We start from the raw sequence: 24134 nt of genomic DNA on the forward strand, positions 1-24134 counted from the left end.
GATGAACAAGATATTAAGAGGCATAGATAGAGTGGACAGCCAGCACCTCTTACCCAGGGCACCTCTGCTCAATACAAGAGGACATGGCTTTAAGGTAACGGGTGGGAAGTTCAAGGGGGATATTAGAGGAAGGTTTTTTACTCAGAGTGGTTGGTGCATGGAATGCACTGCCTGAGTCAGTGGTGGAGGCAGATACACTAGTGAAGTTTAAGAGACTACTAGACAGGTATATGGAGGAATTTAAGGTGGGGGGTTATATGGGAGGCAGGGTTTAAGGGTCAGCTCAACATTGTGGGCTGAAGGGCCTGTACTGTGCTGTACTATTCTATGTTCTATGGTGAATTGATCGTGTTTGGAAGGATTAAGGATTAGTTTTATTTGTCACACATATGACAAAACATGCAGTGAAATGCATCATTTGCATCAAATCAAGTCAGTGAAGATTGCGCTGGGGCAACCAACAAGTGTCACTATGCTTTGGGCCAACAGCTCACTAACTCCAAGTGTAGAAGTTTATTTAAATGGGATTTTGTAAAGATGGAAACAATATCATCATTGTGGCCCGTGGAGATTTAGTATGTGTAGATAGTTGTTTATGATGTGCTTGCTGCAGGTCACACAGTCCTGTGGGAGTTGGTGCATTCAGGATACACACAGACCTGCACACACACAGGATAACCTTCCATGTTTAGTTGTGAAACAAATTATAGACAGCTGTGCTGAAGGCCTATAATAATTCCAAAAGACATAGGTGCAGGCCATCTGGTCAGCTCCACCATTCCACCATGGCTCATTTATTATCCCTCTTGACGCCATTCTCCTTGTAACCTTTGATACCCTGACTAGTCAAGAACCTATCAACCTCCACTTTAAAAGTACCCAATATCTTAGCTTCTATAGTCATCTATGACAGTGTGCTATAGATTCACCACCCTCTGGCTAGAACTCCTCCTCATCTCCATTCTAAATGGACATCCCTCTATTCTGAGGCTGTGCCCTCAGTCCCCACAAACATATCTCGTGTAGTTGCCATTTCTGCCATCCTCACCAGCACACCTTCAGCCACATCCACACCCCTGCCATATCTCCCATCCTCAGCCACTACCTTGAGCTCCATAACACCTCACTCCCGTTGGCCCAACAATCCGCCATAAACTTTCCCCTGATGCTCTTTTTCACAAATCCATAACCCCACCCACCTCTCTTCCCAAATCTCCAATTCCATAGACCCACCTTCTCACATTCCCAACAACATTATGTAGTTTACATAATGATCCACTGCACCGGTGATCTCAGGGTCAATTCCCAACACTTTCCGTGGCCACATGGCTTTCCTCCCACATTCCAAAGGTGTTTGGGTTCGGATTAGTGAGCTGTGGGCAGTGCCATTTGGGAGCTGGGGGGCAGCACATCCCCACACTGATGGTCATTGAGGCAAACGATGGATTTCTTTGCATTTATGCATTAATTGACTGAGATACAGTGCGGAACAGGCCCGATGGACCTTTGTGTCACATCACCCAGCAAACGCCCTATTTAACCTGAGCCTAACCACAGGACAATTTACCTAACAACCGATATGTCTTTGGAAACGGGAGTGCCTGGAGGAAACCACACAGTCACGGCAAGAATGTACAAACTCCTTCAGGAGGCATGGGAATTGAAGACGGGCCGCTGGCACTGTAGTATTGTGCTAACCACTTTGCCACCGTGCCGCCCCACGTGACAAGTAAAGCTAATCTTTAAAAATCTCTTTAATCTTTAACTCCTTCTCCCCATATCACCCCTGTATTTCTGACCCACCTTCACCCCACATAACCCCATCCCCACCAACCAACCACACACTATCCCACCGACCCACCTTCTCCCCAGATTGCTAGCCCCTCCCCATGACCTCTGCCTGCTAAACCAGTATCAGTAAGACAAAGGGCTCGAAGTCGAGGGAACACACTACAGTCCTCATCGAGGGGTGAGCAGCTCCAGGGTTCCAGGTGACAGAATCTCTGAAGATCTATCCTATGATGCAATTACGAGAAGGCACAGCCGTGGCTATACTTCATTAGGAGGAGATTTGGTATGCCGTAGACCTCAGCAAATTTCTACAGATGTATGTCGGAGAGCATTCCAACCGGTTGCATCACCGTCTGGTATGGAGGGCCCACTGCACAGGATCGGAAAAAGCTGCAGGTTACAGATTCAGCCAGCTCCAGATACAACCCTCCGCAGCACTGTGGACATCTTCAAACCCAATACCTCAAGAAAGGCCAGAAGATGCCTTCTTCTCATTACTGCCATCAAGAAGGTGTTACAGAACACTGAGGACACACACTCAATGTTTCAGGAACAGCTTCTTCCCCTCCATCATCAGATTTCTGAATGGACAGTGAACCCGTGAACACTTCCTCAATATTTTTCTCTTTTTGCAGTACTGATTATTATTTATATGTTTCTTATTATAATCCATAATATGCTATGTATTGCTGCACTTCATGGCACGTCAGTGCTAATCAACCTGACTCTGATGTTGCTACACCGGGAACTCCAGTGCTAATCAACCTGACTCTGAAGTTCCCGACACAAATGACGAGCCGTGGGCAGTGGCCCCCGAACCCCATGATGGAGGATCCCACGGAACCCAGCAACATCCAACCATGGCCAATGTTCAGACGTCTTGGAGACCTGCTGGCTGCCATCGACAGTAAATCGTTTATTTTTAAGTAAACAACCAGGAACATTTTTATGCTGTCCAAAGATTTTAATAACATCATGTCAGAGACATTCATTGTTACTGTTCCATTCACGGTGTGACTCTGTCCTACAGAATTGACCGTTAAAATGCACTCAGCACTGAAGGAATCATAATGCATAAGTAGGTACAGGATAAATCAGTAAAAAGATATTATAAAAATACATTTACAATAAAAAATACAAACCAATTTATATCAGTCCGATCTAGGGCCTCTCTCTCGTGTGATGATTCAAAAACGGTGACATCCATCATGAAAGACATTAATGCCACCTTCGAGGGTAAGGTACGGGTTGAAGACACAACACTGACTTGTGAAGAACAGCTTCTTTCCATCCTCCACGCCCCCCCCCCCCACAATCAGGTTTCTGAATGGACAATGAATCCACGTACCCTACCTCACTGACACTTTTCTGCAGCACTCTAAATGTATTTTGTAGCTTGAAGTTTTTTTATTTTTGCTCTTTACTTTGCAATACTTATTTAATTAATTTATACTTCATATTGTAACCGACAGTAATTTTTTATGTATTGCACTGCATTGCTACCACAAAACAAAAAAAAATTCACAGCGTATTTTAGTGATAACAAACCTGATTAAACATCTTTTTCAAAGTCAGTATCCATAGATCTGGCGTACTGAAACTGGTGGAGTGCTGCAGTACAAGAAGTCACGTCCAGACCCTCATTAGCCCGGAGTCACGTCCAGACCCTCGTGAGCCCAGAGTCACGTCCACACTCCAGCCCAGAGTCATGTCCAGATTCTCGTGAGCCCGGAGTCACGTCCAGACCCTCGTGAGCCCGGAGTCACGTCCACACTCAAGCCCAGAGTCACGTCCAGACCCTCATGAGCCCAGAGTCACATCCACCCTCGAGCCCAGAGTCATGTCCAGACTCTCATGAGCCCGGAGTCACGTCCAGACCCTCGTGAGCCCAGAGTCTCGTCCAGACACTCTTGAACCTGAAACCATGTCAAACATTCATGAACCTGCTCTCTCCCCACTGGTCGCAGATTCTCGCACCCTCAGATAACTAGGATCTCTGTATGTTTTGTGATTGCATTTACCGGGAGCTCGACAAAGGGCACAATGCCTCTCACCCACCCATCCCACAATCTGTCTGACCCACTACCGTCAGGAATGAGGTACAGGAGCATCAGGACTAGGGCTGCCCAACTGGGTAACAGCTTCTTCCCTCAAACTGAGAGACCGGTGAATAAATACCCTGTCACCACCGAGGTTTTGTTACCAGGGCAGCAAGCTGTTTACTGTTTTCTGATGCTGTGACTTGTTTATGGTAATATTTAGGTTTATATGCCGTGTGTACACTGTCATTACACCGTGGTCCAGAGGAACATCGTTTCATTTGGTTGTATATATGTACTGTCAGACGACAATAAACTTCAACTTGAACCTGTGTGTGTGTGGCGACATCCCCAGCAGCCACTACTTTCCTTCTTGCTGGTGGTGGTCTTCACAGTGTTGGGAAGGGTTTGGTGGGGTGGGGGGGGTGAGCTGGAGAACTGCAAGGCATTTGACAGAGGAGCACTCCAATGGCAAACTCTGCCTGGTCTTAGTGACTACCTCTTCCATCACATAACAGCGGTGTTCACCCAGGTCACGACAGGGTATCCGTCACACTCCTGTCACCGGTGGCATGCTAGTGCAGCAGTCAGTACGACACGTTACGGAGTCCGCAACCCCAGGTCAGTGTCCATTCTCCCCATGACTGCGTGGGTTCCAGTTTCCTCCCACATTCCAAAGATGCGTGACTTTATTATTATCTGCTTTATTCGTGGTTGTATTACTTTATGTGTTATGTGTGTGGGTTATATGTACGGTGTTGTGCACCCTGGTCCAGAGGAACATTATTTCGTTTGGTGGTACACGTGTACAGTTGTGTGTGAGTTATATGTACGGTGTTGTGCACCCTGGTCCAGAGGAACATTATTTCGTTTGGTGGTACACGTGTACAGTTGTGTGTGGGTTATATGTACGGTGTTGTGCACCCTGGTTCGGAGGAACGTTGTTCTTTGGTGGTACATGTGTACAGTTATGTGTGGGTTATATGTACGGTGTTGTGCACCCTGGTCCAGAGGAACATTATTTCGTTTGGTGGTACATGTGTACAGTTGTGTGTGAGTTATATGTACGGTGTTGTGCACCCTGGTTCGGAGGAACGTTGTTCTTTGGTGGTACATGTGTACAGTTATGTGTGGGTTATATGTACGGTGTTGTGCACCCTGGTCCAGAGGAACATTATTTCGTTTGGTGGTACACGTGTACAGTTGTGTGTGAGTTATATGTACGGTGTTGTGCACCCTGGTTCGGAGGAACGTTGTTCTTTGGTGGTACATGTGTACAGTTATGTGTGAGTTATATGTACGGTGTTGTGCACCCTGGTCCAGAGGAACATTATTTCGTTTGGTGGTACACGTGTACAGTTGTGTGTGAGTTATATGTACGGTGTTGTGCACCCTGGTTCGGAGGAACGTTGTTCTTTGGTGGTACATGTGTACAGTTATGTGTGAGTTATATGTACGGTGTTGTGCACCCTGGTTCGGAGGAACGTTGTTCTTTGGTGGTACATGTGTACGGTTGAATGATAATAAACTGAACTTGAACTTGTACAGGTTGGGGTTAGTGAGTTGTGGACATGCTATGTTGGCACCTGAAACATGGCGACACTTGTGGGCTGGCCCCAGCACATCCCCAGACTGAGTTGGTTATTGATGCAAGCGATACATTTCACTGTACGTTTCGATGTAAATGTGACAAATGAAACATCTAATTTTTGTGTTTTCCCCAGACACAGAAAGGCTTTTCAGTGGCTGCGGGGTAAGCAGCTTGTGGCAATGTACCCAGCCATGGCATTATACCTCGGACACAGTGACTGTTGTGGCCATGATCACACTTAATGCATACTCCGCAACATCACAGGTTATCTTTACACAGATTGCTGGGTGTGTGGGACGCACTGCTGGGGGGTGGAGGCAGGTACATTTGGGATATTTACAAGACTTTTAAATGGGCACATGAATGATAGAGAATTGCAGGGCTATGTGGGAGGGAAGGGTTAGATTGATGTTAGAGTAAGTTAAAAGGTTGGTACAATATGGTGGGCCAACAGCCCTGTAATATGCTATGTATGTTCTAGTGTTCTATGTTCAATGTGACAATCATTTGTTTCCTAGTCCACTCGTTGTGGGCCAAAGGGCCTGAAATCTATAACCCAAATCTGCAGCTCAAACCCTTCACCCATAGATGACAAAGACCCTTGACTTATCCTCAGTGAACACTGCGTTGTCTGTACTCTCCACAAGGATGTGTTTGTCATCTAATTTCAGCATAGGAGTTGCACACACCCTCTCCGGCACCTTGAGTGCATGTGGCAGGTTGCTGAGGCTGAAGTTCAGGTCCTTAAAGACATGCAGCATGAAGACACCAAGGACTATGGTTCCAAATCCAGAGATGGTGCCCACAATGTCCACGGCAGACATGCTGAACCACTCTTTGAAGAGGATGATGGAGGTGGTAATGACCACCGTGGTGAAGAACACATAATAGATGGGATAGACCACTGAGGTGTTGAACATGTCCAGGGATTTGTTCAGGTAGTTGACCTGAGTGACAATGGAGACTAGCAGCGAGAGGGTGAGGATCCAGGTTAACGGGTGCCTATAAACCGGCATGTTGGCAAAACACGCTCTGATGGCAATGTCAATACCCTTCACGGAGGAGACGGAGAAAGCACCAATGAGGGAGCAGATGGAGATGTAAACCAGGACATTGGCGTGCCCGTACCTGGGAGCCGCGTAGAAGATGAGGAGCAGTATGGCAATCAGTAGAAGGCAGGCGAAGACCAGAAACCCTGCAATTCAACAGCAGTAAAGTCATTGTCTAAAGTTTAAGTACATTCATAAAGAGATTCTGCAGAGCAAGACACACAAAATGCTGGAGGTACTCAGCAGGTCAGCCAGCATCTATGAAAATGAATAGACTGTCAACATTTCAGGATGAGACCCTTTGTCAGGACAGGAAAGGAAGGGGGAAGAAGCCAGAACAAAAAGTTGGGGGGGGGGGGGTGGAGATAGCTGGAAGATGATAGTGAAGGTGGGTTGGAAAGATAAAGGGCTTGAGAGGAAGGATTCTGAGGAGAGAGGAGAGAGGACCTTGGAAGAAAGGGAAGTGTTCCAAACATTTCTACACTGGTAACAGCAGTCTGCATGCTTCACCAGCCCCCAGCTTCATTTCCCCCTCTCTCCACCTGAGGTAACACTAGATCTTTAACCCTTTGACATGGACCTGTTCTCTGTCCACTCTCCTAGCAGAGAAGTCAGCAGCTCCTTGTCATTTGGCCTGCGATGTTGTGCTGACTATTTAAACTACTCCAAGATCAATCGAACTCTTCCCTCCCACATAACCCTCCATGTTTCTATCATTCATGTGCCTTTCTGAGTCTATTCAATGTCCCTAATGTATTGCCTGTACCATCACCCCTGGCAGGGCATTTCATGTGTAAAAAAAAGCCTATCTGTTGCCTCCAATCACCTTAAATTATGCCTCCTCATATAAGCCGTTTCTGCCCTGGGAAAAACTCTCTGACTGTCCACTCTATCTAAACCTCATTACATCCTGTACACCTCTATCAAGTCACCTCTTATTCTCCTTCACTCCAAAAAAAAAAGCCCTAGCTCATAAGATATGGTCTCTAATCCAGGCAGCATCCTGGTGAATCTCCTCTGCACCCTCTCTAATCCAGGCAGCATCCTGGTAAATCTCCTCTGCACCCTCTCTAATCCAGGCAACATCCTGGTAAATTTCCTCTGCACCCTCTCTAATCCAGGCAGCATCCTGGTCAATCTCCTCTGCACCCTCTCTAATCCAGGCAGCATCCTGGTGAATCTCCTCTGCACCCTCTCTAATCCAGGCAGCATCCTGGTAAATCTCCTCTGCACCCTCTCTAATCCAGGCAGCATCCTGGAAAATCTCCTCTGCCCCCTCTCTAATCCAGGCAGCATCCTGGTGAATCTCCTCTGCCCCCTCTCTAATCCAGGCAGCATCCTGGTGAATCTCCTCTGCACCCTCTCTAATCCAGGCAGCATCCTGGTAAATCTCCTCTGCACCCTCTCTAATCCAGGCAGCATCCTGGTGAATCTCCTCTGCATCCTCTCTAAAGCTTCCACGTCCTTCCTATAATGAGATAACAAATTTCAATGATGGCTGACACACCATGCACCTTTGAACAATCTTATCAACGTCCTATAATGAGGTGAGCAGAACTGAACACAATACTCCAAGTGTGGTCTAACCAGGATTCTACATTACCTCACACCCCTGACAAACTAAGGTTGGTTCTAGTGGTTGCCTTTGCCCGAGCTGACCGATACAGAACTCCGCCATAGATGGTCCCAGGCCCGGCTGTGAAAGGAGGAGGGCTGACCGTGGGGCTAGCAACTACATCCCATAAAAACCCAGAGCCACAGAAATGCTGACAGAAGCTCAAAAGACTTCCCCTGGGAAAGGAAGGAGAAGATGGGCTACACCTGAAATGAGTTGAAGGACTGGCCCAGAGCAGAGTACTCTGGCAAGCTGCTGTGCCCCAGCAGGGGTGATGGGTTGTAGTAACCAAGCAATAAGAGGACATGAAGCAATGCTGGTCATGAGCTTGTTTGGAAGTAATCGAGGTGGCTGCCTGCTCCTGAACTGACCTGGATCTTTCAGTTTCTGGGCCATTTCCTCCAATGTCTTCACCTCCTCCTCATGTGGGGCATGGATGACCATCATGGTGGAGCCCAGGATGCAGAGCACAGAGCCCAGCTTCCCCAGCAGGTTAAGGCTCTCCTGCAGAAGATAGGATGACAGAAGCGCGCTGCCGAGGGAGACGAGAATGGGGGAAACAATTACACACAAGAGATTCTGCAGATGCCAGAAATCTTGGGAAGCACACAGAAAATACTGGGGATCTCAGTAGATCAGGCAGCATCAATGGAGGTGTGTAAATCATTTTGGGCCAAGACTCTTTTCCCCACCTACCCATCACCTCCCTCTAGTTACCCTCCTGATTCCTTTTCTATCAAAGTTCACTGTATGCTCCAATCAGATTCCTTCTTCTTCAGCTCTTTATTATTTCCACCTATCACCTCCCAGCTTCTTTCCCACCCACCCTCCCTCTCACCTGCTAGTGACCATGCAGTGATCAGTTGGTTTTCAATGTTTCATAGAACACTACAGCACAGAAACAGGCCCTTTGGCCTGTAGAGTCCATGCTGAACTATCGTCCTACCTAGTCCTATTGACCTGTACCTGGACTATAAGCTCCCCATACCCTCCCATCCATGTACCTATCCAAACTTCTCTTCAGTGTTGAAATTAACCCACATCCACCACCTCCAGTGGCAGCTCGTTCCACACTCTCAACACCCTCTGAGGGAAGAGATTTCCCTGTCAGGTTCTCCTAAAGCACCTCACCTTTCACCCTTAACACATGACCTCTAGTTCTCATCTCACCCAACCTGCCTGATTGTATTACTCCAGCCTCCGCTGGCCAGAGTTGACCATGGATATCGCATCCTAGCTGTCTAGATACACAAGCCTGGGCAGTACAATATGGAGAGTGAGCTGTTGCCCATATCGCAAACTCCCCCTCTCCATGCACCTGATGACCCCAAAGGAACAGCAGAGACCCATACAGTTTGGCACCAGCAGTGTCGCAGGAGTTGCCAGTCAGCATTGAACTTAATGTAGGACTGCCTTAGGGACTGCAGCTCTGATTTTTCCCTCAGGGTTTATTCCCAAAGCCTTCCCCGTGAGTGGATACAGCCGCAAAGCAGCGGAGGTTTGAGATCAGAGTTCTCCTTCTCCTAGATGAGCTGCCAACCACGGCTGATGAGCCCTATTTGCCCGATCTACACCCCTCATAATATTGTACACCTCAAATCTCCAGTTCAAGGGAATGAAATCTTAACCTACTCGACCTTTTGCTGGAGCTCACTCCTCAAGTCCCAGCATCTCTGAATTTTTTCAAGCTTCTTTACATCATTCCTGTAGGTAGGTGACCAGAACTGGGCATGATATGCCAAATGAGGCCTCACCAACATCATACAGAACTCCAACATAACATCCCATCTCCTGCACTCAGTACTTTGATTTACAAAGGCCAACATGCCAAAAGCTTTCTTTACAACCCTTGCCAGTTCAACACCTCACCCATCTCCTGCGTCTCCGTACATGGATGAACACACTGATTATAACAGGGATCTCTCTCTCTCTCTCTCTCTCTCGCTCTCTCTCTCTCTCTCTCTCTCTCTCTCTCTCTCTCGCTCTCTCTCTCTCTCTCTCTCATTGTTTTTAATATGCTTTTAGAATCTTTTAGGATTCTCCTTTACCTTATGTGCCAGGGGTATCTCATGCCCCTTTGCCCTTACCTGGATGGCAAAGGAAAATCAGGCAACAAATCACACTGAACATCAGCACCAGTTCTCTGGTGAGGAACTGCTTCAAGGAGAGACCAGGCAGAGTAGGCCGTGATTAAACACACAAACGATTCTGATGATGCTGGAAATCTTGAACAATACACACAAACTGTTGGAGGGACTTCACAGAACATGAACCACTACAGCACAGTCCAGACCCTTTGGCCCACAAACGATGTTGTGCCAATCTTTTAATCTACTCCAATATCAATCTGAACTTCCCTCGCACATAGCCTCCATTTTTCTTTCATCCATGTGCCTATCTAAGTGTTTTTTTAAATGCCCCTTATGCATCTCCCTCTAAAGTCCAAGGCTGCCCACTCTAGCTTACACACCTCTATCAGGTCACCTCATGCCCCTTCGCTCCAAAGAGAACAGCACTGGCTTGTTCAACCTCGCTTCGTAAGACAGGCTCTCTAATCCAGGCAGCATCCCGGTAAATCTCCTTTCCACTGCATCTCTGGTCCTGACGAAGGACCTTAGACCAAAATGTCAGCTGTTTATTTCCCTCCATAGATGCTGCCTGGTCTGCTGAGTTCCTCCAGGTGGTGATTAATGGAGGAAGATTGTACGGCCAGTGTGTGGTTATTCCGGGGTTGAAGGGTGAGTGAGTGAATCAGATTGTGGGGTCAGTGGGTGGGCACGGGATTGGGATTGTGGTGATACCAGAGCTGGATAGAGAGTCTAGGTTCAGAATTGTTAAGTCAAGTCACTTTTATATACAAGTACGAGGGGTGATTGATAGGTTCGTGGCCTAAGGTAGAAGCAGTCCATTTTAGAAAACCTAGCACATGTATTTTTCAACATAGTCCCCTCCTACATTTACACACTTAGCCCAGCGGTCGTGGAGCATACGGATCTTGGACCTCCAGAAAGTGTCCACAGCAGGGGTGATTGATAAGTTTGTGGCCTAAGGTAGAAGGAGATGAGTTATTAACTTCAAACTTTCTGCATAATCACTCAAAGAGTTGAACTACATTTGCATGTAACGAGAGCTGTATAACTCATCTCCTTCTACCTTAGGCCACAAACTTATCAATCACCCATCTGTGGACACTTTCTGGAGGTCCAAGATCCGTATGCTCCACGACCGCTGGACTAAGTGTGTAAATGTAGGAGGGGACTATGTTGAAAAATAAATGTGCTAGGTTTTTAAAAATTGACTCCTTCTACCTTAGGTCACGAACATATCAATCACCCCTCGTATATCGTTAAACGAGACGTTTCTCCAGAGCAGGGTGTAAAGCACTATAGCATGCATAACACACAATAACTTAGGAAAGTGAGGATAGAATCCACAGATGAATTATCACTAATAAACGTAGTGCATAAGTTAAATATTGTAAGAATATTAACAGGTTAGCCAGGGTCACTTTGCAAGGAGCTCAGAAGGAAATTAGGAAGCCGGATTGGAGGGTAGGTAGGTGTGGTGATCCTGAAGACGGGTTATAGTGATCCCGGAGCTGGACTGAGGGGTAAGTGGGTGGGTACGGGATTGGGATCGCTGTGATCCCGGAGCTGGACTGAGGGGTAAGTGGGTGGGTACGGGATTGGGATCGCTGTGATCCCGGAGCTGGACTGAGGGGTAAGTGGGTGGGTACGGGATTGGGATCGCTGTGATCCCGGAGCTGGACTGAGGGGTAAGTGGGTGGGTACGGGATTGGGATCGCTGTGATCCCGGAGCTGGACTGAGGGGTAAGTGGGTGGGTACGGGATTGGGATCGCTGTGATCCCGGAGCTGGACTGAGGGGTAAGTGGGTGGGTACGGGATTGGGATCGCTGTGATCCCGGAGCTGGACTGAGGGGTAAGTGGGTGGGTACTGGATTGGGATCGCTGTGATCCCGGAGCTGGACTGAGGGGTAAGTGGGTGGGTACGGGATTGGGATCGCTGTGATCCCGGAGCTGGACTGAGGGGTAAGTGGGTGGGTACGGGATTGGGATCGCTGTGATCCCGGAGCTGGACTGAGGGGTAAGTGGGTGGGTACGGGATTGGGATCGCTGTGATCCCGGAGCTGGACTGAAGGGTAAGTGGGTGGGTACGGGATTGGGATCGCTGTGATCCCGGAGCTGGACTGAGGGGTAAGTGGGTGGACTGAGGGGTAAGTGGGTGGGTACGGGATTGGGATCGCTGTGATCCCGGAGCTGGACTGAGGGAAACCAGTACCTGACAAGGACACTGAGTGCTCCAAGTGGGGTGACAACAGTCGCAGGAGCGAAGGCGTATGCAGCAAAATTCATCGCTTCTCCTCCACCCACTGAAAGAGACAGTAGAGCAGGAATCAGTGCAGAATTTAACACCAGTCCTCATCCTTCACACTCCACTATTCACCGCTCACGCTGTACCGCCTGTGAACATTCCTGTACATGCTGTGCTCCTGATTAAAGTGCTGTTGACCATCAGATAATAAGACCAGAAGACACAGGAGCAGAATTAGGCCATTCAGCCCATTGAGTCTGCTCTACCATTCCATCATGGCTGATTTATTTCCCCTCTCAACACCATTCTCCTGCTTTCTCCCCGTAACTCTTGATGCCCTATTGATAAAGAACTTTCTCCTCATGTTGGGGAGAATAGAGAAGGAATTATCCAAATTAGGAGATAACTTCAGATTAACATAGTCACATGTACATCGACAAATCAAAGCACAGAGTGAGATGGGTTGTCTGGGGCAGCCTGTAAGTGTTGCTTTCGGCATGCCCACAACTCACTAACCCTAATCCGTACAAGCCTCGCACCCACAGAAACCCCACGCCGTCACTGGGGGAATGTCTGAACTCCCTACAGACAGCGGCAGGAACTGAAGCTTGATCGCTGGGCTGTAAGTGTCACACTGTGCTCCCAAGCCACCTGAGCAAAGGTGGTGCTCACGCAGAGGAAAGCGTCTATCAGAGCTTGCAGTGGGATCTGAACCCACTGAAAAAAAGGGCTGAAAATGGCAGACAAGTGTGAGGTATTGTACTTCGGTAGGACCAGCCAGGGTAGGATTTACACAGTGAACGGTCGGGCTGAGACTGAGGAGTGCGGTAGAACAGAGGGATCCGGGAATACAGGGCCATATTAAGTGGAAGTGGTGTCACACATAGATAGGATCATAAAGAAAGCTTTTGCACATTGGCCTTCATAAATCAATGTATTGAGTACAGGAGATGGGATGTTATGTTGAAGTTGTATAAGACATTGGTGAGGCCTAATTGGAAGTATTGTGTGCAGTTTTGGCCACCTACCTACAGGAAAGATGTCAATAAAAATGAAAGAATGCAGAGAAAATTTACAAGGATGTTGTCAGGACTAGAGGACCAGAATGAGAGGGCTTAATTTCCCAGGATATAGAAGATTGAGGGGAGATCTGATAGCAGTATACAAGGTTATGAGGAGTATAGATAGGGTAAATGCAAGCAGGTTTTTCCAATAAGGTTGCGTGAGGCTACAACTAGAGGTCATGGGTTAAGGGTAAAAGGTGAGCTGTTTAAGGGGAACAGGGTGGTGAGGGTGTGGAACCAGCTGCCAGCAGAAGTGGTGGATGTGATTTCAATTTCAACACTTGGGAGAAATTTGGATAGGTACATGGATGGGAGGGTCCGGGTGCAGGTTGATGGGACGAGGCAGATTAATGGTTCAGCATGGACTAGATGGGCTGAAGGATCTATTTCTGTGCTCTAGTGTTCTATGACTCAGAAGGGAACCTGTGTGTGGCGGTGTTCTCCTACACCCGCTATCCTTCCCTTTCTTGGTGGTGGTTGGAGAACTGTAGGGCACTTTGGTAAGGAGTACACGCCAGAGGAAAACCCCACTGCAGTGGGACACGGAATAAATGCTGATGAGAGACGATCACTTGATTCCTCTGGTCCTTGTGACAACCTCCTTCATCACGCTGGAGTGGCACCCTTGTGGGTAAGACGGAGGAACAAAATTAGACATTTTGGCCCATTAGGTCTGCTCTGCTATTTGAGCACAGCTGATTCCTGTAACCTTTGATGCCCTGAATAATCAAGAACCTATCAACCTCCACCTTAAATATACCCAGACTTGGCCTCCACGGCCATCTGTGTATTTCTCTGGCTAAAGAAATTCCTCTTCATCTCTGTTCTAAGTGGATGACCCTCTGTTAATGAGACAGTCCCCTCTGGTCTCAGACTCCCCCAGTATAGATGTAACATCCTCTCCACATCCACAATTTGAATTGAATTGACTTTATTTCTTACATCCTTCAGGTACACGAGGAGCAAAAATCTTTATGTTACATCTCCATCTAAATGTGCAATCATAGTAATCTCTAATAAATAGAACAGTCAATGTAACATAGAATACACTCAAATCAACATGAGTTAATCAGTCTGATGGCCTGGTGGAAGAAGCCGTCCCAGAGCCTGTTGGTCCTGGCTTTTATGCTGCGGTACCGTTTCCCAGATGGTAGCAGCTGGAACAGTTTGTGTTTGGGGTGACTCAGGTCTCCAATGATCCTTCAGGCCCTTTTTACACACCTGTCTTTGTAAATGTCCTGAATCATGGGAAGTTCACAACTACAGATGCCCTGGGCAGAATCCTGTGATTGAGGGAGGCACAGTTCCCATACCAGGCAGTGATGCAGCCAGTCAGGATGCTCTCAATTGTGCCCCTGTAGAAAGTTCCTAGGATTTGGGGGCCTATACCAAACTTCCTCAACTGTCTGAGGTGAAAGAGACACTGTTGTGCCTTTTTCACCGTGCAGCTGGTGTGTACAGACCCCGTGAGATTCTCGGTGATGTGGATGCCAAGGAATTTGAAGCTGTTTACCCTCTCAACCCCAGGTCCATTGACGTCAATAGGGGTTAGTCTGTCTCCATTTGATAGGTTTCAATGAGATCCCCCTATTTTTCACCTCCTGTCTTGGCCCAGCACCATAGTGTTGTGGTTAGTGTAACGCCTAACAGTGCCAGTATCCAGGGTTCAATTCCCACCATTAACACGTTGACACAGAAACCAGACAGTAATGGCTGATGCAGTTTGGTGTAGTTGTCACACCAAACCAAACCATCAATGTTAGTTCAGACATTTACCTCCCTCTGTATGAAGAGGGAGGGTCCCTTCTGAAAGGAGTAGGAATGGGCATGGGGCTCACAACCCCATCCCTTAAAAACCCAGAGTTACAGAAATTCCAACAGAGGCTCCAAAGAACTCATCTCTGGGAGAGGAAGGATCTTCAAAGATGGGTTAAACCTGGGGACAACCTGAAAGACTGGCCCAGGACAGAGGACTCTGGTGAGCTACGGCCAACAGTATATGCTCCAAGAGGTGTGATGGGCTTCATTAAGTAAGAAAGAAGCTTATCTCCCTCCGTATGGACAGAACGTTTGAATGCTGTTCATAGACTTCAGTTCAGCATTCAACACAATCATCCCTCAGAAACTGATCAGAAAGCTGAGCCTACTGGGCCTGAACGCCTCCCTCTGCAACTGGATCCTAGACTTCCTGACTGGGAGACCTCAGTCAGTCCAGATCGGGAGCAGCAACTCCAACACCATCACACTGAGCACTGGGGCTCCCCAGGGCTGCGTGCTCAGTCCACTGCTGTTCACTCTGCTGACCCACGACTGTGCTGCAACACACAGCTCGAACCATATCATCAAGTTCGCCGTTGACACAACCGTGGTGGGTCTCATCAGCAAGAACAACGAGTCAGCTTACAGAGAGGAGGTGCAGCAGCTAACGGACTGGTGCAGAGCCAACAACCTGTCTCTGAATGTGAACAAAACAAAAGAGATGGTTGTTGACCTCAGGAGGGCACAGAGCAACCACTCTCCGCTGAACATCGACAGCTCCTCGGTAGAGATCGTGAAGAGCACCAAATTTCTTGGTGTTCATCTGGCGGAGAATCTCACCTGGTCCCTCAACACCAGCTCCATAGCAAAGAAAGCCCAGCAGCGTCTCTACTTTCTGCAAAGGCTGAGGAAAGTCCATCTCCCACCCCCCATCCTCATCACATTCTACAGGGGTTGTATTGAGAGCATCCTGAGCAACTGCATCACTGCCTGGTTTGGAAATTGCCCATCTCGGAGCTCAGACTCTGCGGCGGATAGTGAGGTCAGCTGAGAAGATCATCGGGGTCTCTCTTCCTGCCATCACGGACATTTACACTACACGCTGCATCCACAAAGCAAACAGCATTATGAAGGACCCCACGCACCCCTCATACAAACTCTCCTCCCTCCTGCCATCTGGGAAAAGGCACCGAAGCATTCGGGCTCTCACGACCAGACTATGCAACAGTTTCTTCCCCCAAGCTATCAGACTCCTCAATACCCAGAGACTGGACTGACACCAACTTACTGCCCTCTACTGAGCCTATTGTCTTGTTTATTATTTATTATTACTTGACTTGACTTGACAATGCAAGGAAAGTTCTCGCTGTATTTCAGTAGATGTGACAATAATAAACCAATTTCAATTCCATATTTATCTCTCTCACCAACCACAAACAGTGGGAAGGAGATGCACTTTTCTACAATTCTCTGTGTGGTAGGTAGTGCCCCATATCCTTCATTAGAAAGTAGCATCCATTATGAAGGAACAAACCCCCCACCACCAGTTACTACCCCTCAACCATCGACCTCTTGAACCAAAGGGTTTAACTTCTCTCACCCTATCACTGAACACTTCCCACAACATATGCACTCAGTTTCAAGGATGCTTCATCGCATGTTCTCGATATTTATTATTATTATTTTGCTTGCTTTTTGTTGTTTCTTTGTATTTACTATGAATGCCCACAAGAAAATGAATCTCAGGGTTGTATATGATGACATATATGTACAAGTACTTTGGTAATAAATTTACTTCAAACTTTTTAAACTTTGAAAAACAGTGGGATAAATTTTCTACTACTCACTGTGAGAAAGAGTTCCATAAATGCATTCCTAAAATATCTGACCGGAATGTGTAGATTATTACTCCTCGTCCCAGACACTCCAAACAGCAGGAAGAATTTCTCTCTGTCCCTGCTGGCAGTCTGAACAATGTGAACCCACCCAACTATTTGTGTTTCACATTCCAGGGAGATTCACCACTCCTACCATTGTTGAAGGTATCTCTCCAGCAAACCTGAGTTCCTTCCACTTAAAAGCACCACTTAGAAGTGGCTCTGAATTAAATTGAAAAAACAACAAGTGTCCAGACTGTGAAAACAGCTTCAAGAAGAAATTTCAAACTGAATGGAGCAAGAAAAATTAAGGATAGTAACATTATTTCACTTAAATCCAGCAACCTATGTCACAGATGTAAATTATTTGCCTCAGTTTCAAAGAAGAGAAGTATTTCTGGTCAAAGAACTGGAGCTGCAGAGTGTCACGAGGTGAGCTGTAATATTATCCCCCATGATTCAATAATTCAGTAAATTGAAGGTAATTAAATGTCATAGGATCAGCACAATGCATTTGAGGGTTTCCGTGTGAAGAACCATAAGATTACAAGAATCAGCTCCTCCATTCCATCATGGCTGATTTATTATCCCTCTCAACCCCATTATCCTGCCTTCTCTCTGTAATGTTTGACACCCTGACTATGTAAGAACCTATCAACCTCCATTTTAAATATACCCGATGACAGTCTCCAGAGCCGTCTGTGGCGATGAATTCCACAAACTCATCAGCCTCTGGCTAAAGAAGCTCCTTCTCATCTCTGTTCTGAGGAGGAGCCCATGGTGCTCTCTCCTACAATACACCCAGTCCCCCTCCCGACCTCGGCCTCCCTCCGCACATTGCGTTGATTCCACTCGGAGGGGCAGTAGGCTGTTTCTGATCCTTCCCTCACCTGTTCACTGAGTAGGAACACCTGGATTAAATTTCCTCTGCAAGAAAAGGCAGCTTTGTTCAAGCAGCCCTGTGGGCAGCCTTGGGCACGACAGAACTGACAGAGTCATTGTCAGGAACAGCCACATCTCTCCTTTCAAATCCTTCCTCTCCCAGGGACGAGGTATTTGGAGCTTCAGTTAGCGTTTCTATAGCTCTGGGTTTTTACAGGGAGGGGTTGCTAGCTGCAAGCTCAACCCTCCCCCTTTTGCAGCCAATACTTGGGACCGTCCCTCTTCATACAGAGAGTGGAAAATGTCTGAACGAACATCGACAGCTTGGCTTGCTGTCATTACTGTCTGGTTATGCATGAAGGTGTTACTGGTGGGAATTGAACCCTGGTCACTGGCACTGTAATGCATTACACTAACCGGGACACAACCACGCCACGTCGCCCAAGACAGGCAGCAAAGAATGAGGCAATCTCATTGCATCCACTGATAGAGTGGACGAGGAGAGGATGTTACGCCTTTGGAGGGAGAGTCTACATTCAACAACAGCATTTCCTGCCAGAGTCACCTTAGGTACAGACACTCCTGTGCCTAACATCACTTTGTGGACACACAATCAATCCGTGTGTATAAGCTATCCTATGTATTGTACCTACCAATCTCCCTCCTGCACCTATCCCTGCAAGCATCTGCCCACTCGCCTCCACTCGGAGAGGAAACACTTCGCCTGTGAGTCTGTCGGAGTTGTCTATCGTTGCTGCTCACAGTGCAGCTTGCCCTACATTGCTGAGACCCGATGTAAATTGGGGGACACCTTTGTCAAGCACTTCCCCTCCATCAGCAAAAAGCAGAATTCCTGTTCCGACATGTCAGTCCACGGACTCCTCTTGTGCCAAGGTGAGGCCACGCTCAGCGTGAAGGAGCAACACCTTGTATTCTGGCTGGTAGCCTCCAGCCTGATGGCAGGAACATCGATTTCCCGAACTGCCAGCTAGCTTCCCCCCCACCTCTCTTTTTCCATTCCTTATTCTGGTCCTCTTTCAGCCCTTTTCTCCTCCTCACTGGCCGATCAGCTTCCCCGGGTCCCTCTTCCTTCCCTCCCTCTTGTGTTCCACTCTCCGATTCCTTCCTCTGCAGCTCCTCACCTTTCCCACGCGCCTGGCTTCACCTGTCACCTTCCTCTCCCCCAATCTTCTTATTCTGGTGCCGTCCCTATTCCTTTCCCGTCCCGATGAAGGTTCTTGACCCGGTTTTAAATTATTATCCTGTGGTTTTTTGCTGCATTACATCTGGAAAAACATTCATTTTATTTTAATCATTTAGAAACACAGCACAGAACAGGCCCTTCCTGTACAACGAGCCGCTCCGCCTGATTAAACCAGAGCCTAATGTCAGTGACTCATTTACCGATACGTCTTTGGACTGTGGGAGGAAACCAGAGCACCCGGAGGCAACCCGCATGCACATGGGAAGGAATACACAAACTCCTTAGAGAGGACGCTGGAACTGAACTCCAAACTCTTACACATCAGCTTTTATTAGCTGGAAGAAAGCACAGTCAGCAGCGTTTTTACTCACTGGTTAGCAGGCCAGCCCACCACATCCAGTCCTTCAGGTAACCATGGCCACCGTCTCCTGTAACGTACAAACAGCTACGGTCAAAGCTCAGTCTCAACTCCGAGGTGGTGGGGAGTCATTGTGCTGGTGTTAGGGTTGGGAGCTGTGAGAGAGGGAGGGGATTCAGGTGAGGGAGTGTGTCAGGGAGGGGTTTGGTTCCAACCATAAGACATAGGAAAAGAATGAAGCTATTCAGCCCATCATATCTGCTATGCCATTCCATCATGGCTAATATATTATCCCTCTCAACCCCATTCCCTTGCTGTCTCCCCATAACTTTTCACACCCTGATGAATCAAGAACCTATCAACCTCTACTTTAAATATACCCAATGACCTGGCCTCCACAGCCATCTGTGGCAATGAATTCCACAGACCTATCTCCTCTGGCTACAGAAATTCCTCCTCCTCATTTCTGTTCTAAAGGGACATCCCTCTATTCTGAGGCTGTGCCCTCTGGACCTAGACTCTCTCACTACAGAAAACATCCTCTCCACATCCACTCTATGTAGACCTTTCAATATTCAATAGGTTTCTATGAGATCCCTCCTCATTCTTCTAAACTCCATTGTGGATACTGTAGAGAGAGGGCAGAGGAGATTTACAAGGATGTTGCCTGGATTGGAGGCGTAGCTGATGAGAGTAGGTTGAGTGAACTTGGCCTTTTCTCCTTGGAGCAGTGTGATAGAGGTGTACAAGATGATGAGAGGCCATTGACCGTGTGGAGAGCCGGGGCTGAAAAGGCTAACACAAAGGGGCACGGTTTTAAGGTTTTTAGAAATAGATACTGAGGGGGCGTCAAGGGTAGGTTTTTCACACAAGGAGTGGTAGGTGTGTAGAATGCACTGCCAGTTGCAGTGGTGGAAGTGGATACAATAGGGTCTTTTAAGAGCCTCTTAGATAAGTACCGTACATAGAGCTTAGAAAAATAGAGGGCTATGCACTAGGGAAATTCTAGGCAGTTTCTAGAGTAGGTTACATGGTCAGCACAACATTGTGGGCCGAAGGGATTGCTATGTTCTATGAGTACAGGCCCAGAGACTTCAGATGTCCCTCAAACATTAACCCTTTCATTCCCAGAATCATTCTTGTGATCCTCCTCTGCACCCTCTCTAATGCCAGTACATCTTTTTTCAGATAAGGGGCCCAAATCAGCTCACAATATTCCAAGTGCAGTCCAGCCTAAGATCACATCTTTGCTTTTATATTCTGGTCCTCTCAAAATGAATGCTAACATTGCATTGGCATTCCTCACCACTGACTCAACCTGCAAATTAACCTTCAGGGAGTCCTGCACGAGGACTCCCAAGTCCCTTTGCACCTCTGATTTCTGTCTAGGTGACTCGGGTTAAGGAAGATGTGTGAGTATAGATTTGGGTTAAGGTTTCAGGTGGGGAAGCGGATTTAGTGTGGGGGTGGTTTCGGTTTGGATGCAGGGAGGTTAAGAGGTGTTTGCAAAGTCCTTGGATAACAGTTCAGATATAGGGATACTCCATGCTTAAACAGTCTCTCCATGATATTGTTTTTTTTTTACTGAGAACAGAGACTCTGGATCAAGGTGACAAAGAAGAGACTTCTGGGCAATGAGGGAATGTGAGGATCAGGGAATATTGCACTTGGGAATACGGAGGCACCACAACACAGAAAGGACAGTATTGAGGGAGGGTCACACTGAGGGAGGGGCGGGTACTGAGGGAGCTCACACTGAGGGAGGGTCACACTGTGGGGGGTGGTACTGAGGGAGGGTCACACTGTGGGAGGGTGGTACTGAGGGAGCGTCACAGTGTGAGAGGGGTGGTACTGAGGGAGGGTCACACTGTGGGAGGGGTAGGACTGAGGGAGGGCCACTGTGGGAGGGGCAGTATTGAGGGAGGGTCACACTGTGGGAGGGGTAGGACTGAGGGAGGGTCACTGTGGGAGGGGCGGTACTGAGGGAGCTCACACTGTGGGAGGGTCACGCTGTGGGAGGGGTAGGACTGAGGGAGGGTCACTGTGGGAGGGGCGGGTACTGAGGGAGGGGTCACACTGTGGGAAGGGTGGTACTGAGGGAGGGGTGACACTGTGGGAGGGTGGTACTGAGGGAGGGTCACTGTGGGAGGGGCGGTACTGAGGGAGGGTCACACTGTGGGAGGGGTTTGACTGAGGGAGGGTCACTGTGGGAGGGGCAGTATTGAGGGAGGGTCACACTGTGGGAGGGGTAGGACTGAGGGAGGGTCACACTGTGGGAGAGGTGGTACTGAAGGAGGGTCACTGTGGGAGAGGTTGTACTGAGGGAGGGTCACACTGGGAGGGGCGGTACTGAGGGAGGGTCACACTGTGAGAGGGGTGGTACTGAGGGAGCTCACACTGTAGGAGGGGTGGTACTGAGGGAGAGTCACACTGTGGGAGGGGTGGTACTGAGGGAGGGTCACACTGTGGGAGGGGTAGGACTGAGGGAGGGTCACTGTGGGAGGGGCGGGTACTGAGGGAGAGTCACACTGTGGGAGGGGCGGTACTGAGGGAGGGTCACACTGTGGGGGGGCGGTACTGAAGGAGGGTCACACTGTGGGAGGGGTAGGACTGAGGGAGGGTCACTGTGGGAGGGGCGGTACTGAAGGAGGGTCACACTGTGGGAAGGGTAGGACTGAGGGAGGGTCACTGTGGGAGGGGTAGGACTGAGGGAGGGTCACACTGTGGGAGGGGCGGGTACTGAGGGAGGGTCGCACTGTGGGAGGGGTAGGACTGAGGGAGGGTCACACTGTGGGAGGGGTAGAACTGAGGGAGGGTCACACTGTGGGAGGGGTAGGACTGAGGGAGGGTCACACTGTGGGAGGGGCAGTACTGAGGGAGGGTCGCACTGTGGGAGGGGTAGGACTGAGGGAGGGTCACACTGTGGGAGGGGCGGTACTGAGGGAGCTCACACTGTGGGAGGGGTAGGACTGAGGGAGGGTCACACTGGGAGGGGCGGTACTGAGGGAGGGTCGCACTGTGGGAGGGGTAGGACTGAGGGAGGGGCGGTACTGAGGGAGGGTCACTGTGGGGGGGGGCGGTACTGAGGAAGGGGTGACACTGTGGGAGGGGCGGTACTGAGGGAGGGTCACACTGTGGGAGGGGCGGGTACTGAGGGAGGGGTCACACTGTGGGAGGGGTGATACTGAGGGAAGATCACACTGTGGGAGGGGAGGTACCGAGGGAGGGTCACACTGTGGGAGGGGTGATACTGAGGGAGGGTCACACTGTATGAGGGGTGGTAGTGAGGGAGGGTCCCACTGTGGGAGGAGTGGTACCGAGGGAGGGACACACTGTGGGAGGGGCGGTACTGAGGGAGGGTCACACTGTGGGAGGGGCGGTACTGAAGGAGTCACACAGTGGGAGGGGTAGGACTGAGGGAGGGGTCACACTGTGGGAGGGGCGGTACTGAGGGAGTCACACTGTGGGAGGGGCGGTACTGAGGGAGGGGTCACACTGTGGGAGGGGCGGTACTGAGGGAGGGTCACTGTGGGAGGGGCGGGTACTGAGGGAGGGTCACACTGTGGGAGGGGCGGTACTGAAGGAGTCACACTGTGGGAGGGGCGGGTACTGAGGGAGGGGTCACACTGTGGGAGGGGCGGTACTGAGGGAGCTCACACTGTGGGAGGGGCGGTACCGAGGGAGGGTCACACTGTGGGAGGGGCGGTACTGAGGGAGTCACACTGTGGGAGGGTCACACTGTGGGAGGGGCGGTACTGAGGGAGGGTCACACTGTGGGAGGGTCACACTGTGGGAGGGTCGGTACTGAGGGATGGTCACACTGTGGGAGGGGCAGTACTGAGGGAGGGGTCACACTGTGGGAGGGGTGGTACTGAGGGAGCTCACACTGAGGGAGGGTCACACTGTAGGAGGGGCGGTACTGAGGGATGGTCACACTGTGGGAGGGGCGGTACTGAGGGAGCTCACACTGAGGGAGGGTCACACTGTGGGAGGGGCGGTACTGAGGGATGGTCACACTGTGGGAGGGGCGGTACTGAGGGATGGTCACACTGTGGGACGGGTAGGACTGAGGGAGCTCACACTGGGGACGGTCACTCTGGAGGCAGAGACTCCCCCCTCACCTGCTCTAACTCTGCCGTCGCCAGCCAGCCGCAGCAGCCCCTTTTTCTTGAGGATGACACTGACCCCGATCAGGATGCTGGAGACGGTGGCCAGGGCGAGGCCAATGTAAAAGTCTGGATCCCTCCAGGAAGGCAGGTGAGCCAGCGTCACGTTCGGGTGGTTCACCTGGACCGCACTGCACAGCTCCTGACAGGAATCCAAGGAGCATTCCAGTGCCATGGACACCCCTGTGGAGAGAGCAGAGATGGAGTAACGGATGTGAGCACCTTGTCAACTTGTCACCTTGTCACCAAAATCAATTGGAGCCTGTCCTGACCGGTCGCATCTATCGATGCCGGTTGGAGCGTGTCCTGACCGGTCGCATCTATCGATGCCGGTTGGAGCCTGTCCTGACCGGTCGCATCTATCGATGCAGGTTGGAGCGTGTCCTGACCGGTCGCATCTATCGATG

General features: G+C 49.4%; 1 protein-coding gene across 1 annotated transcript in view; it reads right to left on the minus strand.

Annotated features, from left to right (window-relative positions):
* Window positions 1-2734: 2734 nt before the first annotated feature.
* The window catches only part of LOC140739099 (magnesium transporter NIPA2-like), a 33649-nt gene continuing 12249 nt past the window's right edge, over window positions 2735-24134 (minus strand). The window contains exons 2-6 of the mRNA XM_073067052.1: window positions 23683-23910; window positions 19575-19631; window positions 12386-12476; window positions 8457-8617; window positions 2735-6616 (exon numbers count right to left, since the gene is read on the minus strand). Of these exons, the coding sequence (XP_072923153.1) occupies window positions 6000-6616; window positions 8457-8617; window positions 12386-12476; window positions 19575-19631; window positions 23683-23910 (1154 nt within the window). The 3' untranslated portion in view covers window positions 2735-5999. The remainder of the gene's footprint in view (window positions 6617-8456; window positions 8618-12385; window positions 12477-19574; window positions 19632-23682; window positions 23911-24134) is intronic.

Source organism: Hemitrygon akajei, chromosome 15 (assembly GCF_048418815.1).
Source record: "Hemitrygon akajei chromosome 15, sHemAka1.3, whole genome shotgun sequence".
NCBI classification, from domain to species: Eukaryota; Metazoa; Chordata; class Chondrichthyes; order Myliobatiformes; family Dasyatidae; genus Hemitrygon; species Hemitrygon akajei.